At 47.9% G+C, this 20,079-nt stretch overlaps 1 protein-coding gene across 3 annotated transcripts in view; it reads left to right on the top strand.

The window, feature by feature from the left end:
• Nucleotides 1-1,196: 1,196 nt before the first annotated feature.
• Nucleotides 1,197-20,079, top strand: part of CMBL (carboxymethylenebutenolidase homolog) — a 25,807-nt gene continuing 6,924 nt past the window's right edge. The window contains exons 1-4 of one of the 3 annotated variants that reach the window (XM_046672428.1): nt 1,197-1,514; nt 12,351-12,584; nt 14,637-14,744; nt 18,670-18,812. In XM_046672428.1, coding sequence (XP_046528384.1) covers nt 12,370-12,584; nt 14,637-14,744; nt 18,670-18,812 — 466 coding nt within the window. In that variant the 5' untranslated portion in view covers nt 1,197-1,514; nt 12,351-12,369. Of the gene's footprint in view, nt 1,515-3,294; nt 3,470-12,350; nt 12,585-14,636; nt 14,745-18,669; nt 18,813-20,079 lie in introns of those variants that run through there. The other 2 variants (XM_046672427.1, XM_046672429.1) reach the window with 2 other exon arrangements.

The raw sequence follows: 20,079 nt of genomic DNA on the forward strand, positions 1-20,079 counted from the left end.
AATTTTGTATTTTGATGGAAAACTCTGCTTGTCTAGAGGACGTCCTCCAGACTATCCGATTCTTGTCTTTCGATGTCTTGGAGCTATTTTACAATTCAGTAAGTTGTAGATAAATGATAGACAAGCAAATTCTGTCCTGATGAAGATTCATTGACCACCTTCCCCATCCTGTGGAAAAAAAGCCAGTTTTGCCTCACCTGCACTTTCCTTAACTCCATATAAATATGTGCTTTTTTTGACTTTCCTTTGAGCCAGTTTTAACATCTTCCTGGTTTCCTTAGTTAATGAGTAGAATAAAATCTTTAACACGTGTCATTTTCATATCTGTGTGAGCATCATGATTTTACCTTTTTCTAAAAATTACCTTTTAACAGTTGGATTGTTAAAGTCTCACAAATCTTACTCCATCTTTTTTTTTTTTTTTAGTAAGATTAGCCCTGAGCTAACATCCGGGCCCATCTTCCTCCACTTTATATGTGGGATGCCTGCCACAGCATGGCTTGATGGGCAGCACGGATGTCCCCGCCCTGGATCCGAACTGGTGAATCCTGGGCTGCTCAAGCGGAGCCACGAAACCAATGGCTACGCCACCTGGCCGGCACCCACATCACCTTTTTATATTATTGATTTGCCACCTCTCTGCAGAAAAGATCTCTTAAGGAAAAGGTCACCCTCAATCTGAATTCACACATTTTCCAATTAGAAGCACCTAAATTAATAAGGTTCTGTCTTTCGGGTGGTAAGTTTTTTGGTTCAGTTCTTGTGGCGTCAGGAAGCGGCTGTTCCTTACCGATAGTCACTGACTTTCCTAATCACATTTCTTCCTGGGGTCTTTCTTAACCTTCTTCTGTAGCCAGTTGAATTGGTGATCACCACTTTAGTCAGAAGACCAGACAAAATATGGAGTGGGGGGGAAGAGGAGGGCAGTATGAATAGGTAATAATTTATTTTTAAAAACAGCCTAATTTTGACTTACAACAAAGAAGTTAAAGGTCCAAGCACCCAGGCAGCTAGGTAAATTTCACAGGCCAGCTGTCCTTCTGCAATCCTCCCTCCCCCTCCCTCCCCGCTCCTCCCCCCCTCCTCTCCTCCCCCTCCCTCCTCCCTTCTCGCCTCCTTCCTAGTTCCCCCGCGCTCTCCCCCCTTCTCCTCTTCCCTCTCCCTGCCCCCCACCCCCACCCCTTGGGCTCCTGCCTTCCCGGGAGTCTGGGAATCCGGGACAGCCACTGGCCCGCGGGGATCCCGCCGCCCTCCCTCACGGCGTCCACTTCCGTCTGTCCGGGAAGGAGGCACCTCCCCCTCGGCAGGCCCCCGACCGTGGCCCAGGGCTCGGCCGGGCCGCGGCGCTGCCCTCTGCGGCCGCCCTCCTTCTCGGCGCGGGCAGACAGCAGCTTCAGGCGGCGGGACAAGGTACGTGCGCTTCACGGGGCCCACAAACGCGCAGGGAGCTCTGCTCGGCTCTAACTCGCACGTGTGTTTGCACGAGGCAAAGGAGGTCTTTGCCGTGTGCACAGGTAATGAGCCTTTCAAAGTCCATTTTCAAACCCTGACTCTTATCCAAGCAGGACACTGTTGTTGCAGAAAAAGCAACCCCCGCCACCCACTTTGGTGTGTTTTCTGGTCTTGGTTAGCTATGCATTTTTGAAACAAAGTTGAAATCATACTGTTTATGAACTCTTTGTAACTATTTTCCTACAGTTGAACATTTTGGTTGTATAGTTTTTGCTGCTAATATAAAACTATGGGGAAAATTGAGCATATTTGCATCAAGGTCATTATCCACATTTAGGAGAATTTTTTAAGGATGGATATTAAGAGAGCAGGCACTGGGTCTAGGAGTGTGGCCTCCTGGATGCTGGGTATGTGTATTCAAGCAAGACTATACAATTCACACCCACAGCCATCTGGGTCCAAGGGGGGCGAAGGTGTCACCCCTCCCAGGCCCTGCTGACATTGGGTACTGCCATTTAGGTTTTCTCGCTGATGGAAAATGCCACCTGTTGTTTTCAAAGCCCATTTAAAATAAGGTGGTCAGAAGTGAGCCCTGCCTGCGGGATTCTGGGGAAATGCCATCCAGCCCTCGGAACAGCCGGAGAAAAGGCCAAGGCAGCCACGTGGCATGTACACAAGCCCATGTGTGCTTGTCACATCTACTTTCTAATTCGTGCTGCCTAGACCACGCACCCTATGAAAAGACAGCATGATTGCTAAGAAATAAATATTTTGAGTTGTTGACATTCACATAATCTTCTGAGGATAAGTGGGGCCCTGCTTTCCCCACTGCCAGATTGAAAATCGATTGCCATGCAGGTTCATTCAGTGTTTACTAGTAAAGGAAAAACACGGAGCCTTCCCCAGTAGCCACCGCCTTTCTGTATTATCTCACTTTAGCCTTTGTTCCGCTTGCAGGTGCCTTCCATTTCTAAATCTCTAAAGCTTCCAGCAGTTTATCCCGAGGTTCCTTTGCTTGTTACAATCCCATCTACGCCAATCCCCTTCACTCTTCAAAATCTGTTTCCTTTATTTCCGTTGGAGGGCTTTATTGCATTGGGAAGTCTGACTTCCGAGTTATTTAAATCCTTGGGGTATGAAGGTAGGAAAACCACGCTCGCTCGGCCATACTTTACCACCCATTTCTCGCCTTTCTGACTTCCAGTGGGAAAAGGAATGTTGTTCAATTACACTGTTAAAAGATAATTTTCTGCGAAAGGAAAAATCACGACTCCCATACAGATATAAAAATGAGCACGTGTTAAAGATTCTGTTTTATTCATTTAAGAGGGAACCAAGCAGATGTTATAACTGGTTCAGAAAAGTCAAGAAGCACAAATTTATATGGAGTGAAGAAATGGCCCAGGAGGTTACCCTTTAGGCGAAGGGGGGGACAGGCAGCTCCTTGGAATTTGGAGGTTGAACACGCATCAGTGATCCTCATGGGTTCTTCATTTGTAATCTTGTGGAGGCACTTGCTGTGAGAAACAGGGCTGCAGGGTGTGAAAGAAAAAATTACTCATTCATGACACTTGCTTAAGAACAGGGAGGCAGACCTTATCAGCACCCTTGTGATAGGTGTGGGGACCACCGCGGTGGGGTTTTACAGTGGAGGAGAGAGACTGGGTTCAACTCTGAATACAACAAGAAGTGGGAATTTATACCCATGGAGCAAAGTAGGGGACAGTGGATGGAGAATTACTGAGGAAACATCAGGGGTAAGGGGATTCCAGCTAAAACCGACAGCATTCTTGCAGAAAACAAGGGTGATCAGACACATGCAGCCACTCCTGGCCACCACCCCGTTCCGCAGGGGAGTACCCTTGCCCGGTCAGTCCAGTGGGCGGCTCTCCTGGCTGTAAACTTTCCTTTTGGAAAGTAGGTATCAACTGAAAGTAAAGTAAAAGGTTCATATTCAAGGCTGCTTTGAAACGGCCAGGATTTCCTGTGGTCTCCGCATTCTCGTCGGACAGCCCAGGTAAGAATCTTCCTAAGGAGTGGGTTCTCGAGAAGTAGTGTGCAGTGGGGTGTAAAATTTACTGCTGCTGATACTGGATTGTTCTGACTTCTTTTATGAAGAATAGTTCTATAATGTAGCTTATGAAAAATAGAGTCAAAATTTCTTTGATCAAGTGACTAGCTCTTAATTTTTCTTTCCTTAAAGTTTAGTTATTTTATTTCTAGTTACGAACATTTAGAACATTCTGGAAAGTACAGGAAATACTATAATAGCCACCCATATTCATAGGATCCAGATTTAAAAGATATTAATATTTTGTCTTATGTACTTCACATCAAAACTTTTTAAAGAAATAAAATTTAACAAATACAATTAAAGCCAGCAGTCTTGGGCCGGTCCCCTGGCCGAGCGGTTAAGTTCGTGCGATCTGCTTTAGCCGCCCGGGGTTTCGCTTGTTCGGATCCTGGGCGCAGACATGGCACCGCTCATCAAGCCGTGCTGAGGCAGCGTCCCAGAGAGCACAACCAGAGAACCTACAACTAGAATATGCAACTACGTACTGGGGGGCTTTGGGGAGAAGAAGAAAAAAAGAAGAAGATCGGCAACAGATGTTAGCTCAGAGCCAATCAGGAAAAAAAAAGCCAGCAGTCGCCACCCTTCGCCCAGTAACCACTGTTCAATGGTGGTGTTTTATTCTCACGCACTATATAGTTTTACTACAGTATATTTATTGATAAAGTATGTACTATTTGGGGGTTTTAGGATTTACTTAGCATCAAAAAAGCCATTGTCCTTTTATATAGTACTATGTTTTTGAGATTTATCATGTTAATAAGTACACATGTAGTTTATTCACATTGAACTGCTGTACAATATTCTTTTTATGAATGCGTTTCTCTCCTAGGGCTGCCGTAACAAATTACCACAAATTGGGTGGCTTAAGGCGACAGAAATTTATTCTCTCATGGTTCTGGAGGCCAGAAGTCCGAAATGAGGTGTTGGCAGGGCTGCGCTCTGAAACCTGTGAGGTCTCGCTTCCTTGCCTCCCTCCTAGCTCCTGGTGGTTGCTGGCAATCCTTGGCTTGTGGATGCCTCACTACAGCCTGCCTCTGTCTACACATGGCCTTCTCTCCTGTGTGTCTGCCTCTGTATCCAGATTTCCCTCTTCTTATAAGGATATCAGTCATTAATTAGATTAGCAGCCCCCTCATCCAGGATGATCTCATTTTAACTTGATGACCTCTGTGAAGACCCTATTTCCAAATGAGGGCACATTCACAGGTTCTGGGGACTAGGACTTGAATGTATTTTTTGGGGGGACACAATTCAACCCACAACAATAAATAAATCACAGTGTATCCCGTTCTTCTGATGGTCAGTTAGATTGCTTTCAGTTGTTGCTATTATATCTGTGCCACCAAGAGCAATCTTCCATAATCGTTGCATGGGTGCATGCATACACACACACACACACACACACACACACACACAATGTGAGCTTCTCTAGGGAATATGCCCAGTCCTGGCATTCCTGGGTTAAGCGTGTCTCTGTCAGTGACCTAACCGGGCTGCTTTCCAGAGTTTGTATTAATTTACACTCCCTCTCATTTCCTTATCTGGGCACCGTCTCTTGGGTTTAACAGATTTGTTGCAAATCTGCAAGGTGTAAAATGGTATCTCTTGTTGTTCTTGGTGTAATTTCCTTAAATACCAGTGAAGTTGAGGATCTTTTCATGTGTTGATGGGCCATCCAGGTGTTCCCTTTTGTAAAGTGCCCGTTCATATCTTTGGAGCATTTTTCTATTGGGCTTGTCTTTTTCTTGTTTATTTCTAAGAATTCTTCCTATATTTTATTTAGATACTAAGTCCTCTGCTTTGAGAATAGTATCTTCTTCTAGTCTGTATCTTGTTTCCTCACTTTGTTTATGGAGATTTTTATCTTGTAGGGTGTAAAGTTTTAATACAAATTTTAAAGTCTTTTGTTGTGGAAAATCTCACGGACACTCTCCCCCACTCCTTCCCCTCACTGGGCGTTTGTGAAGAAGATCCCAGACACTGGTCATCTGTATGGACATCAGCACGTGGCTCTAAAAGATAAGGACTCATTAAAAAAAATCAAACATAACTGCAATACTGTTATTTCCACCTGCCCATTAACAATAATTCTCAATAACAGCAAATATCTAGTCAGATAATTTGTCCCTAGTTGTCTTATAAATGTTTTTCACAGTTGGCTACTGCTGTGGACTGAATTGTGTCCCCCCCCCCCCCCCCCGTTCGTGTGTTGAAGCTCTAATGGTATTAGGTAGGGGGGGTCTTTGGGGAGTAATTAGGTTTAGATGAGGTCATGAGGGTGGTGCCCCCATATTGGGATTAGTGCCCTTATAAGAGCCCAGAGAGCTTGTTCTCTCCCTCTCTCCCTCTTCTCTCTCCTCCCCTTCTCTCTCCCTCCCTCCCTCGGCCATGTGAGGACCCAGTGAGGAGGCCGCTGCCTGCAGGAACCACAGCCTAATGTCTGTTGAGGAGAGCCCTCGTCAGAACTGGACCACGCTGGCCCCCTGATCTTGGACTTCCAGCCCCCAGAACTGTGAGAAGTACATTTCTGTTTTTAAGCCACCCAGTTTATGGTATTTGTTGTGGCAGTCTGAGCAGACTAACTCATGTTTAATGAAATGAAATGTGTTCAGCACTTCCTTTATGGTTTATGTTTTGGGTCTCATGGAAGAAATTCTGCCTTACTCCAAGGTCAAGAAAAAAGTATTCTCCTCTGTTTCTTCTAACATTTGGTTTCGCCCTTCCTGTTTTGGTTTCTGACCACCTGACGGGTCGCTGTGTGTGGTCGGTAGGGGTCCTCTGTGGTGTGTTTTCTCACCTGCATCTCTCGGCGGCACATCTTTTATCCCTTTATTGGCTGGTGCGTCCTCCTGCCCCTGCCATGGCCTCCCAGAGCCCAGTCTGTTCCGACTGCCTCTCTCTGCCTGCTCTCTGCCTGCTCCGACCCTGCACCCTGCGGTGGGGCCTCGCTGACGTGCACATCGCCCCGCTCCTTCATTTCTCCACCTCTCCTCTGCCCTCAGACCTCCTTCCTGCTCTCCCCGAGCTGTTGACTCTGCTGCTTAGTTCTCCCAGCAAACAGATGCAAATAGGGAGCATCCGCCACCTCCTGCCCCGGGGTCACCCCCTCAACCTATATTTGTGTCCACACCCTCTGCCTTCCCTCCTGGGGCCGTGGAGGACCGTGGAGGACGGTGGAGGACCGGTCGGTGCTTCCACAGAAGGTGCCCCTCTCACTGTGCTGATCCCATCCCCTCATCTAGCCGAGGCCGCTTCCCCGGTGCCCCCGGCACCATCAGTTTGGTTTGGTGTGGTTTTCCTCTCTACGGTATCATTCTCATCCACATACAAATGTGCTGAAATTTCTTCCATTAAAAAAAAGACTTGAGGGGCTGGCCCTGTGGCCGAGTGGTTAAGTTCGATGCTCTGCTTCGGCGGCCCAGGGTTTCGCGGGTTCGGATCCTGGGTGTGGACGTGGCACCGCTTGTCAGGCCATGCCGAGGCGGTGTCCCACATGCCACAACTAGAAGGACCCACAATTAAAAATACACAACTATGGGGGCTGGCCCCGTGGCCGAGTCGTTAAGTTCACACGCTCCGCTGCAGGCGGCCCAGTGTTTCGCTGGTTCGAATCCTGGGCGCGGATATGGCACTGCTCATCAAACCACGCTGAGGCGGCGTCCCACATACCACAACTAGAAGGACCCACAACGAAGAATATACAACTATGTACTGGCGGGCTTTGGGGAGAAAAAGGAAAAAAAAATAAAATCTTTAAAAATACACAACTATGTACTTGGGGGACTTAGGGAGAAAAAGCAGGAAAAAAAAAAAAAGGACTTGGGGGGTGGCTGGTGGTGTACTGGTTAAGTTTGTTCACTCTGCCTCGGCAGCCCAGGGTTCAAAGGTTTGGATCCTGGGTGCGGACCTAACACTGCTCGTCAAGCCATGCTGTGGCAGTGTCCCACATAAAATAGAGGAAGATTGGCACCAGATGTTAGCTCAGGGCCAATCTTCCTCACCAAAAAGAAGAATAAGAAGAAGAAAGAAAGAAAGAAAAAAGACTTGTTTCCATATCTTCCTTCCATCTTTTGTTCACTCTCTTTGCTCCTCTTTCTGGCAGAAGTCTTAGAAGAGTTTCTGTATTCAGTCTCCGAACCTCTCCCCTCATTCGCTTAAGCCCACAGCAGCATCCCCCCACCCCACTCCTCCATGCCTTCTCTCACCGAGCGCACCCTGACTTCCGCTTTGCTGAACCCTGTGGTCCCCCTCAGTCTGCATCTCTTAGGCCTCCTTGCAGAATGCTGCAAAGTCCACACTATCCCCTTCTCGAAACCCTTTCCTCTTCTGACTGTGAGAAGGACACTTGTTTACAGTATGAGAGCTGAAACAGGAGGGCAGGGCCTTGCCTTGGTCGACCTTGGCTGGAACGTGCATGTCAGTGACTCAGGTTTTTCGCTGCTCTGCACAGGTCCATGGATGATGGTGAAAGTACCAGTAGTATTGATTTTGGAGTTACAAATGAATTTAGCGAGTAGGCAATTCATAACTGTGGAATCTGCAAATAATAAGCTTCGACTGCATATGCTGATCACTTTCCAATTCAGAGCTTGAGCTTGGACCCCTGCCCTGAACTTCTGTCTTGTTTCCAGCCATCCACTCAGCTTGTCTAGCAGACATCTCAAGCTTACATGCCCCAAACTGAAGTCCTGGCCTTAAACCTGCTCTCCTGCAGTTCCTCCTTATTTAAAGACACTCTGTCCTTTTCCAGTTGCTCAGGCAAAAAAAACCTCGTCAGCGCTGATTCCTCTTTTTGTCTAATGCGCCACACATGCCATCTGTCAGCAAAACCAGTGTGCTGTACCCTCAAAGCCCAGCCAGACCTGACCACTCCCACTCTTACCATGACCGTCCTTGTGGAAGCTACGTCATCTCTTGCCTGGATCATTGCAGTAGCCACCTATCTGGACTTTCTTTTCGTCCACCTGACAATCTCTTCTTAAAACAGCCCCTTGGGTGATACTTTTAAATTAGGTCAAATAAGGCCACTCCTCTTCCCAGAACCCTCCAATGGCTTCCATCTCATAGTGAGGAAAAAGCAAATTCCAACCAAAAACATCACCCCCCCGCTCTCTCTCTCCCTTGATCTTTCTGTTCCAACCACCCTGGTCTCCTGGCTGTTCCTGAAAAATGGAAAGAAGGCAAACACTTGTACAATGGTCATCTAGATTCAGCCCTGTTCGCGATTTGCCATAATTGCTTTGTGCATCTGTATGTGTGTCTGTGCATGTGTGTTTTATGAACCATTTGAGGGTAAACTGCGGATGCTGATACTTCATCCCCAGGACGGGAGCACACATCTAAAAATGAGCACATTCTCCTACATAACCACTGCTGTCACACCTGAGACAATTAGTAATAACTCATAATAGCAATTATCATCCATATTCATGTTCCCCCTTGTCCCCCAAATGTGTCTCATGGCTGTTCTTCATTTTGAACCAGGATCTGGTCAAGATTCACACAGGGCATTGGGTTTTATTTCTCTAATTTCTTTCAGTCTCGAGCTGTCTCACCACCTTTATTTCTTTGACATTGATTTTTGAAGTTTGGCTTATGAAATAGAGGGAAGCATTTCCTCTCTTTTATTCTGCCTATTTGTCCGTTTGTTCTGTTTCCAAATTTATTAGCATAAGGTTGTTCATACTAATTTTTTATGATTTTTAAAGAGAAAATCTTTACTTATGTCACCTTATCCATTCCACATATTGTTTTGTTGTTGTCGTGTGTGTGTTTATCATCCTTTACTTTTTATTGATCAGTTTTTTTGGAGATATGCCTATCTTATAACTCTTCAAAAAAACCTTTTTAAATTTAATTAATTAATTAATTATTTTTTTAAAGATTTTATTTTTCCTTTTTCTCCCAAAGCCCCCTGGTACATAGTTGTGTATTTTTAGTTGTGGCATGTGGGATGCTGCCTCAGCTTGGCTTAATGAGCAGTGCCGTGTCTGTGCCCAGGATTTGAACTGGCGAAACCCTAGACTGCCGAAGCAGAGCGTGTGAACTTAACCACTGGGCCACCGGGCTGGCTCCCTTTTTTAATTTTAATTTAAAAAAGTTTAATGTTTTTCTATTTTCTCTATTGTTTATTTTTATCTCATTTTTTTCTCCTTTTGGTTTTATTCTGTTTTCTTCTCCTTGCTTCTCGAATTGGATGCTTAACATATTTTAATTATTTCCTCTTGTCTAATATATGCATTGAAGAGGATCAGAATATGTTGCCCCAAATGTGGCACTTTGACATATTGATTATTTTGAGCTGACAGCACTTAGGAAACAGCAGATGCAAGAAGAGCACTTTGCCCTGCCCTCTCTGTGTAAAAGCAGGGCATTAATCCTCCCTCCCACGCCCAGGATGAAGGGAGCAATTCTTTTTTTTTTTTTTTTTTAAGATTATGATAGATTACAACCTTGTGAGATTTCAGTTGTACATTATTGTTAGTAATGTTGTGGGTACACCACTTCACCCTTTGTGCCCTCGCCCCACCCCCCCTTTTCCCTGGTAACCACCGATCCGTTCTCCATGTCTATATGTTAACTTCCACCTATAAGTGGGGTCATATAGAGTTCGTCTTTCTCTGTCTGGTTTATTTCGCTTAACATAATACCCTCAAGGTCCATCCATGTTGATGCAAATGGAACAATTTGGTCCTTTTTTATGGCTGAGTAGTATTCCATTGTGTATATATACCATATCTTCTTTATCCAATCATCAGTTGCTGGGCATGTAGGTTGGTTCCACGTCTTGGCTATTGTGAATAATGCTGCGATGAACATAGGGGTGCAAGGGACTCTTGGGATTTCTGATTTCAGGTTCTTAGGATGATACCCAGTAGTGGGATAGCTGGGTCATAGGGTATTTCTATTTTTAACTTTTTGAGAAATCTCCATACTGTTTTCCATAGTGGCTGCACCAGTTTGCATTCCCACCAACAGTGTATGAGGGTTCCTTTTTCTCCACAACCTCTCCAACATTTGTCACTTTTGGTTTTGGATATTTTTGCCAATCTAAGGGGTGTAAGGTGATATCTTAGTGTAGTTTTGATTTGCATTTCCCTGATGATTAGCGATGATGAACATCTTTTCATTTGTCTATTGGCCATACTTATATCTTCTTTGGAGAAGGGAGCAATTCTTATCACCAGAGATGGAGAGCCTCACTGAGATGAGTCTGCATAAACAAACCTTATTAAAATAACCCTCATCTTCCATCACTTCTCCCCATCTATTTCCCAATCACTCCTCCACAGTTTATTACCCTTTGTTAAAATGGTATATAAGCCCCGAGTCTAACCATTTCTTGGGTTCTAACTTCTTTTCTGTGAAGCCCTTTTGTACTTAAAATTAAAAATATTAGTAAAAACTGTATGCCTTTTCTCTTGTTAATCTATCTTTTGTGAGTTAAATTCACAGGCCCCCATCTCTGAACCTAAGAGGGTAGAGGAAAAGTTTTTTCCTCTCTGACACAATCTAGGCTGTAAATATTTCTCTGAGTATCAGTGTATTGTTTCAACTTTCGCTACATAGTGTTATCACTGTAATTCAGTTCTAAACCATTTGAGTTTTTATGATAATTTCTTCATTGTACTAATATCATATTTTATATAAAATCTTTGTTGACTTGAGTTGTGGGTTAATATGTGGGCAATTTTGGTGACTGTTCACATCTGCTTGAAAAGACTGCGTATTCTCTAATTGCTGAGGAAGAGATCTGTGTCTTCATGTTCAGCATTCCCAGATTCCCCTCTCTGATGGAACCTCAACTTTTAAAAAATTCAATCTGAGAATCTGGTCTCAAATAGTGAATTTAATCTATTTATATTTATTTCAGTCACATTATTTCTTGCTTTATAGTTGATAGATTTCTAATTTTCTTTTCCTTCTCCTTTCCTGCTTTCTGTTTGTTTGGTCAAGCTTGTTAGGTCCCTTTCTCATTTCTTCCCCACTCTCACCGTCAATTTCTCCTGATTATTGTGGATGTGGAGCACTTCCTTGCATGAGCTCCTCTGCGACAGCAGTATTTTCTGGCCTGGATTGTGAAAGTCTTGCTATAAAGTGCATTTGCATTTGCTTCTGCCAGGCGCCCTGGGGCCTCCCTGCCCAGGGTCAGCTTTATGGGAATTTCTCAGCCTAGGTCCTCCTACTTGGAAAGGGCCACGTAAACTTGGGCGTTTGGTTTCTTTTTTCCCTTCCTGGGCTTCCTTACCATGTTCCTAATCCTGGTTGGTAGAGTTTTTCTTTTGTTGTTGGTTTTTGTTTTTATTTTCCCCACTAAATAGGAACCTTTGAGGGCTCAGATGTTGTGTGGGGCAGTCCCAGTTACAAATCCTGTTTCTTGGGGTCCCCAGTCCTCACTGGACACAGAAGCCTGAGCCTGGTTCTGCTAGGGCCTGCTCCAGCATCCCTGGGCTCCCGCAGCGTCTGGTCCTGCCATCCTGACCCTGGCTTTCAGTTTCCTCTCCCATCCCGGCTGGGGGTTGTTCCCTTTTTTCCTGTGAGCTCCACTACTGTTATCTTTTATTTATTGGTTATGTTCACTCTGGTATTTCTGGTGTTTGTAAAGAGAATGGGTTCCTATTAGCCCTAGTCCACGGTGGATTCCTATTAGCCCTGGTCTGCGGTGTTCCCAGAACCAGAAACGATTATTGATTTCTTGCATGAGTACACTATGAATATAGTTAAAATTAATTTTTTTTCTGTACTCCTGATTTTAGTTTACGTACTGTTTATAATCTTTGGATTTGCACCGTTCAGAATATAATGCATGTTTCTCTCTCTGTAGCCCGACTTAAATATCTGCAATGGCTAACGAAGCACACCCTTGTCCATGCGACATTGGCCACAAGCTAGAGTATGGAGGGATGGGGCGTGAAGTTCAAGTGGAGCACATCAAGGCTTATGTCACCAAATCCCCCGTCGACGTGGGCAAAGCCGTGATTATCATTCAAGATATATTCGGCTGGCAGTTGCCCAATACCAGATATATGGCTGACATGGTAGCAGGAAATGGTTACACGTACGTATACAATTCTGTTCCTTTGCTTAAATTCATGTAAATTTCTGTGATCTATTTTGTTCCTTTCAGAGAAAACAAAACCAAAAACTCTGACTGTATTCTAAGTTACATTAGCCACTTCCTTAGTTCACTGGGGTGCCGGTAAATGGGGAATGTCACCTGCACCTTAACCACTCACCTGGTGTCTAGTGGAAGCCACCTGCTCCCAACCCTTCCCTGGGTTTCAGCTCCTCCGGGGACTGCCTGGCCCTGTAGTCCTGGCGGACAGTGAGGGAGTCATTTCCCGACGTGGGGCACTGCCCGGACACAGGTACAGGACACAGGTACAGGACACCTGGGCCGGACCTCCTCAGCTCTGAAATGGACCCATTACTTGAGCCTTGAAGCATCTCAGCCTCAGGTCAGATTTCACGGGCAGGGAGCCCGTGGTGATCCTGGTCTCAACATGAACTCTCATGGCCTTGTCTGAATTAGCTGTTCCAGGACTGGCACCGGGAGACCTCACTCATCTCCCAAAGCTCAGGCCGTTGTCAGATCACGTGGCCGCGGCCCATCTGGCAAACACTGTCACTTGTTTGCTTCTCACTGTTGGAAACAGCTTCAGCAAAGCCCGGAGGAGAGGCCGCATCGTTCCTTCCTCTCTGGCTTCAGAAAGTGTGAAACCCAGCAAGCCTCGAGTGTGTGCACCCTTTGTTTTCTCAAAAAGAGAAGCTGGGAACCAAAGGGTGCACCTCCTTGGTTTTCCTACCTAGAGAAACCGATTTAAAGGAAGCCACCCGGTGCCACGTGATGCAGAGTTAGTGCACTGGGAAAAGAGGACTTCTACTTGATTTCTCACTGTTTCCCGACCCCACATTGCCTCTGGAAGATGAGGCAACTTCACTTTCTGGGAGAAAGCCCAGGAATAAAAGCAATAGCCAATCCCAATTGCCTTCTGGCTTGGCCAGACCCCATGCCGAGGGAGGGCGTTTCGCGATAACTGACCTCGTTCTCCCAACAACCCTGCCAGGGTGGGGCAGACATTGTTCCCATGTTTTAGATTAGGAAATCTGTGTGTGAAGACTGAGGTGGCAGTTCCCCCAGTCACCCAGGAGCAATGAGCAGGCTGAATGGGGCAGTGGCTTCCGATGTCTTCTGGTGGGTCCTCAAGCTGGAGATGAGCGTGACGAATGAGGAAAGACGCCTTTGATTTACAAAGCCCTTTCCGACTTAACACAACTCATTTTGCCTTTAAAATAATCCTCTGAGGGTGCGCCCTGCAGGGTGCAGCCTTTAATTGTCAGATCAAGAAAAGGAGGCTAAAAGTGGTGAAATGACTGTTAAGGTTACAGGGCAGAATGGGGCAGGGAGGGTATTGGGACTTGAACTTAGATTCTTCTGACCCAGATTTCAGCCTTCCTTCCACCCCTGCAGGAGGAGCTGTTCCTCCCTCCATGGTGATGACCCTGTATTTTAGGAAACGGGTCCCTGGCGGGAGCAGCATTGGCCCCAGGCTCCTGGGTTGACTGCAGGCGAGATGGCCCTGGACTCTGGCTTGTTTGTTCTCCCTTTTAGAAGCTGCTGTAGACTATACCCTCTGGGCAGGACATTGTGCCCTGTTGGCATCGTGGGCAGAGGCTGGGAAAACTGCTTGGTCATAGTGACTGGACTTGCTAACCAGGTGTGCCCTTCTGGCCTGAGGCTAACGTGAGAAGCTGGCTGCCAGGAGCCACTCCTTGGGGACAGAAGGAGTCCTCGCCCTGCCTCAGGCCCTGGCCACCGGGTCCCCTCCTCCTGTGCAGCGATCTCGTGGGGCGTGTCATTTCAGAGGGGCCGGGCTGTAGGCAGGCTGCCAAAGGCTGTTCACCTACGGTTGTGAAATCCCAGATGGCCTGGCCTGGCGCCAGCTGGCCTCTGCTACGATCAGAGCTGGCCCTCACGACCACTCCTTTTCTTTCCCTGTGAGCCAGAATCGCCAACGTAGCAGGTTTCCTAAAGAGGGTAAGCAGATATCCTCATTGAGGAGGCGTGACAGCTCCGAAACTAAGATCCATTAATGTCCCTGTTTTACAGAACCATCGTTCCAGACTTCTTTGTAGGGCAAGAGCCGTGGGACCCCTCTTGGGACTGGGCCACCTTCCCGGAGTGGTTGAAAACAAAAAATGCCAGGAACATCGATAAGTAAGTTATCGGCGCCGCGCAGGGCTCTGGGGAGGCCCGAGGGAGGGGTGGGCGCGGCCTCAGAGTTCAGACTCCGCCCTCCCTCCGTGTGGGACTGGGAGGCCACGCGAACCGAGTCCTTCCTAAAGCATAAGGATAAGTTTTCATTGAGCAAGTTTCTGAACTGGAAGGTTGGAAACCAGCAAGCACGCCGCTGCCCCAGCAGCTCATTTGCGTCCCTTCCTAGAAACTCCTCTTGGCGCCGATGCGGAGGGAACTTTGCGGCAGCACCGGTGGTGCGCGTTCCCTTGACCGTGGGCCTTCTGGGGTCCATGGGGTCGAACTCCTTCCTTCCCCTCCTGGCTGCAGAGCCAGTTGAGACAAAGGGCAGAGAAAAAGAAAGCCCCATTACTGCTCCGCTGGTTGGAAACCGTGGCTCTAGGCTGAGGCTCCAAGGGCCACCCCTCCCCGCAGCCTAAACCTTGACCCTCCTCCACCACCTTCCCCCCCACTTTGAGGAAAGTGGGGGAATCCTTCAAGCTTGCAGCCTTTTATTAAATTAGCTCCGCGCGGTCCAGAAGCAAGGACCAGAGCTCTCAGCTGCGCTCGGATCCCCTTTCCTTCTGTCTGGAGGACTAAGTATGGAGTGGGGAAAGAGGCCAGGAATGTTGGGCAAAAGGGGTTCCCCCGACACCAGCTCCGAGTCACCTTGGCCATTTGTCCTTCTTAATGCTCTCCTCTCCCATCACGGGACTTTCTTCCTCCACCCCCAGAGCCTCCTGTTTGATAAGCTGTCCCGATTGTCAGGTGGAACTCCCCACTTCTTTCTTTTGTTTTTTTTTTTTTTTTTTTTGAGGAAGATTAGCCCTGACCTAACATCTGCCGCCAATCCTCCTCTTTTTGCTGAGGAAGGCTGGCCCTGAGCTCACATCCATGCCCATCTTCCTCTACTTTATATGTGGGATGGCTACCACAGCATGGTGCGCCAAGTCATGCCATGTCTGCACCTGGGATCCGAACCCACAAGCCCCAGGCCACCAAAGCAGAACGTGTGAATTCAACTGCTGTGCCACCAGGCTGGCGCCTCTTTTTTGTTTTTTAAGGTTGGCCTTGAGCTAACATCTGTTGCCAATCTTCCTCTTTCTTTTTTTTTTTCTCCCCAAAGCCCCAGTACATAGTTGTATGTCGTAGCTGTGAGTCATTCTGGTTCTTCTATGTGGTATGCCACCACAGCATGGCTTGATGAGCGGGGTGTATGTCTGCGCCCAGGATCTGAACCCGGAAACACCGCTTAAGTGGAGTGCATGAACTTAACCACTCGAGTGGGCCTCCTCCCCATTTCTTTCTTCTCCTGCCAGAGTCCTGCAGCTGCCCCGCCCTCCAGAGCTGGCTCCGGGGCTGGGATCCCTCTGTCTCCTGGCCTGGTGGCCCCAGGTAGAGCTCCACCTACAGCCCGGAGGGCCTTGCCAGGGTCTCTGCCTGGCTCCCCAGCTCCCTGGGGCCAGACCCTCCTGTGTTCTGGGCACCCTCTCTCCGGCGGCCTGTACGTGGCAGCAGTGCTTCTTGGCCAAGGCTAGGTCTCCCTGGGGGCTCCGAGCTGGCTGTCAGAGAGGGAGGGGCTGCCGCCTGCCCTGGGAGCCCCCAGCTTGGTTGAGTACCCGGGACGGTATTTGGGAGTATGAACCTAGGGTCTTGCGGGCAGGAGACCAGGGCCATGGCTCTCTGTGGGCTTGCCTCCAGGACGCCAGCCACCTTGCCCTAAGTCCGCCCCGTCCTGGGGAGTCCACTGCAGGGTAGGAAGGCATGACTCCCTCACTCCGAGTCGGGGGACCCTGAAGGGCCGCCCCAGCTCCAGAGCAACCTGGTGGAGCTGGTTGGGGAACTGCACCACAGCCCAAGCTCTTCCTCTGCCCAGTCCTGCCCCCCTCCCTTCCCTCCCACAGTGCTGATCCCAAGATTGCTAGGGAGTAAACATCCCGCACACTTACCCGCTTCCAAGGCTCCCTCCCAGGGACTCAACCTGTGACCCCAAGAAAAGAAAACAGAGCAAGACGTTCAGCGGAAATTCGAAGTAGAAACACAAGAGAACCAGAGAGACTGTGATGCTAAGAATACGAAATTCAGCTTTGTGTGTGGGGGTGGGGTGGGGGAGGACCTCAAGGACATTTTCCTGCATTCTAAGGAGAGCTATGTGGGTTTGCCTTGCATCTTTGAGCACAAATCAGAGTGATGGTTTGTGGCAGGCCTTAGAGCAGCCCATGGTGCTCTTCCACGGGGGAAAGGAGAGCCGCGTGTTTTCAGGCAAAATGAGACATACACCAGAAACACTAACTTTGAAAAAAGCCCAAGTCCTTGTATCTCGTCAAGTGTCTTTTGTTTGCAAGTGATAGAAAACCCATCTTCAATGCTTAAGCAGTCATGGGATTTATTGCTTTATGGAACTGAAAAGAGGTAGTTTCTGGCTTCAAGCAGGGCTTGGTCCGTAACTCAGAAGAGATCCCCAGGACTCGTCCTCCCAACGTCTCTCAGCTCCATTTTCTGTATGCTGGCTCCGATCTCAGGTAGCTTTTGCCTCTGGGTGACAAGATGGCTGCAGTAGCTCCAGCCTCCCATTGGCTCCTTTCCTAGCAACCCAGCAAAATTCTTTTTGTCCTGATGGTTATGACTGGGCCACAAGTCCATCCTTGCACCAATCACTATGGCCAGGAGATTGCTGTGCTCTGATTGGCCAGGCCTAAGCCACATACACCATTCCTGGAACTGAGGGGAGAACCCCCAAGGTACATGGGCCAGGCATGGGGAGGGGAGGTTCATCTAAAGCTAAATCCTGGGGCTCCCAGAAAGTGGGGGAACAGACTTGGCAATAAAAGCACAGATATGTTCACTTGAGTCAGTTCCAGAATTTTTATAGAAATGCCCTCTTCCTTCTTGTCCACTCTAATTAAGGTGGTTATTCTTAAGATCAAAGCACTTGAGAAAAATTTAAAAAACAAAATGACAAATACTATTGCTTATTTCATTTTATTTTGCAGAATCAATTACTGCTCTTCTAACATTAGGAAAATAACTACTCTCACACAGGATGTATGGTACCTATGTTTAAATGTGTTCAAAGATAAGTTATGATCAAAAGAAAAAAGGAAGTCCAATAGAATTGCTTTCTCCTTTTTTTTTTTTTCCTTTTTTTAAAGTGCAAACAGACAGCACTTTTCCCCGTTTCAGATCAAACAGAACTTTCTGGGCTGGCTTTGCAGCCCTGCCTCCATTTGGGTCTATTGCCTCTAGTTGAAAATGCTTCTGAGTTCCAAACAACCAATTTGCAAATGAACCATCTGCAAGACGAGGGGCAGTGTTCTTGGTCCCCTCATGGCTTAAATAGTCCTGGTGACTTTCCAAATATTGCTGTTCTCTTTGGGCACGAGAAGACAAGCCGTTCAGAGTTGGGGTGTAGGCAGATGGAATGAATGTGCCAAGTCAGACAGAGTTTGGGGAGCTGCCCAGTTGCGGCTGGTGCCTGTGGAGAGGAGAGAAGGGAGCCTGGGGCGCTGGGCCAGGGCAGATCTTGGGATCTGGTCTTAGGAGCCTTGCTGCGGCCTTTGGCCGTTATCCTGAGGCTGCAGAAGGCTTCTCTCAGCTTTCAGCGGGGAAGTGAGCTGGTCAGATCCGTGTTTTGCAAGGACGCCCCCATGCAGCCCTGTCCCGTGGTTGGAGGAGGCTGGGCTTGGCAGGCAGCCCTGGCAGGAGATGTGGGAGGTGGTTCACTCCACTCTGGCAGGAGGTGGTGAGGACGAAGCTCTGAGAGTAAGACTCTTAGAGCCTCAGGAAACCGCAGCTGAGAAAGCCCGCGTACCATCAGCATGGGACTTGCTGCCCAGCGCCCTTCCCAGGGGCTCACAAACTACCTTTGTGTCTTGAATATTTTTTCTTGAATTTCTTTCTGTTCTAGAGAGGTTGATGCTGTCCTGAGGTTTCTGAAACAGCAGTGTCACGCGAAGAAAATTGGCGTCGTGGGATTCTGCTGGGGTGGAGTAGGTGTCCATCATCTGATGGTGAAATACCCAGAGTTCAGGGCGGGCGTGTCCATCTACGGTAAATCTGCCTTGAGCGTTTTCACACAAGGAAAACAGGAGGAGGGGTGGAGTGACAATAACCAGGAGCCTCTTCCTCAGCCCGGGGTCCCTGTGCAACACAAAGCCCCATTGTGCAGATGGCGGCTCTCAAGGAAATCGGCTTTAAAAATCTGCAGGTAGAGGTCGGGTGTGTACTGTAGTTGCCAGAGGATGTCACAGGGAGCAAGGAGGCCTGGGTCCCAACAGTGTGCCTTTGGGAAAGTCACCTCACCCCAGGCCTCGATTTCTTCACCTGGGACGAATGGAATAACAACATTTGTCTCTGTGATAATGGTTAATACCAAGCAATATTTTTATGAGGAACATCTATGAAAATATTTTTCCACGATACAAATTATTCTCAGCCGCATGCACGTACGCAGAATACAAAGAGGGAGAGAAAGCAAAGGAAAGCTCGCTCTAAAATGTAAATAGCCACATAAACATTTCAGCCCAAACAAACCAAACGGATCCGGGCAATGAAATAAGAACATTATGTTTGTGTATAGAAACGGCATACCAAGTTCACGATAGAGAAACATTCAGAGCATAAAAATGTCAGAAAAAGGAAATTTGGCCGCCTTTCACAGTAGTAAATCATACAGTTGTACTAATGACTGTTTGGCTTAATGGTTCCTCACTGTGGTATTTTCACCTACTTTTCACATTTTAAAAAGCCCGTTAAATATTTACTGCCACAAAAGGAGATAAACTCAGGACCTTGCCCTCCGCGGTGTTGAGCCCCCTGGCCCACGCCGGTGCTCGGTGTGAAATAGCCGGAGGCGCTCCTACGTGGAAGCCTCGCCCGCGCCCCCTCCTGGCCGCTGTTGTGCAGTGCACGGGCTGCGCAGCGTGGCGGGACTCAGAAGCATGGGGGCATCAGACAGGCGTCCTGCCACAGAAGGCGGTCTTAACAGAGAGGGGCAGGAAGCGTGGCCGTCTTTCCTGTGGCTCCCTGCCTCCCAGAGAGGAGGTATAGGTGAGGGGAGGGTGTCTGGGTTACCTCGATTTGTTGTGCTGCCAACACAATGGAAATAAGAATTCCATTCTTACTGGTAGGTAGAAAAAAAGAAGCTACCTATTATTGTCTCCTACCTACTGACTGAGTCTGGTCCGTGACCAATCTGAGTCAGGCCCCTCTGTGAGTCCTTCTTCTGGGTAGGCCCCGAGCTTGGGCTCTGTCCTGCCCACTGGGTCAGCCTAGGGGGAATCCCCCACCTGCATGTCTGATGCAATTCCTCATCCCC

This window comes from Equus quagga, chromosome 9, assembly GCF_021613505.1.
Source record: "Equus quagga isolate Etosha38 chromosome 9, UCLA_HA_Equagga_1.0, whole genome shotgun sequence".
NCBI lineage: Eukaryota > Metazoa > Chordata > Mammalia > Perissodactyla > Equidae > Equus > Equus quagga.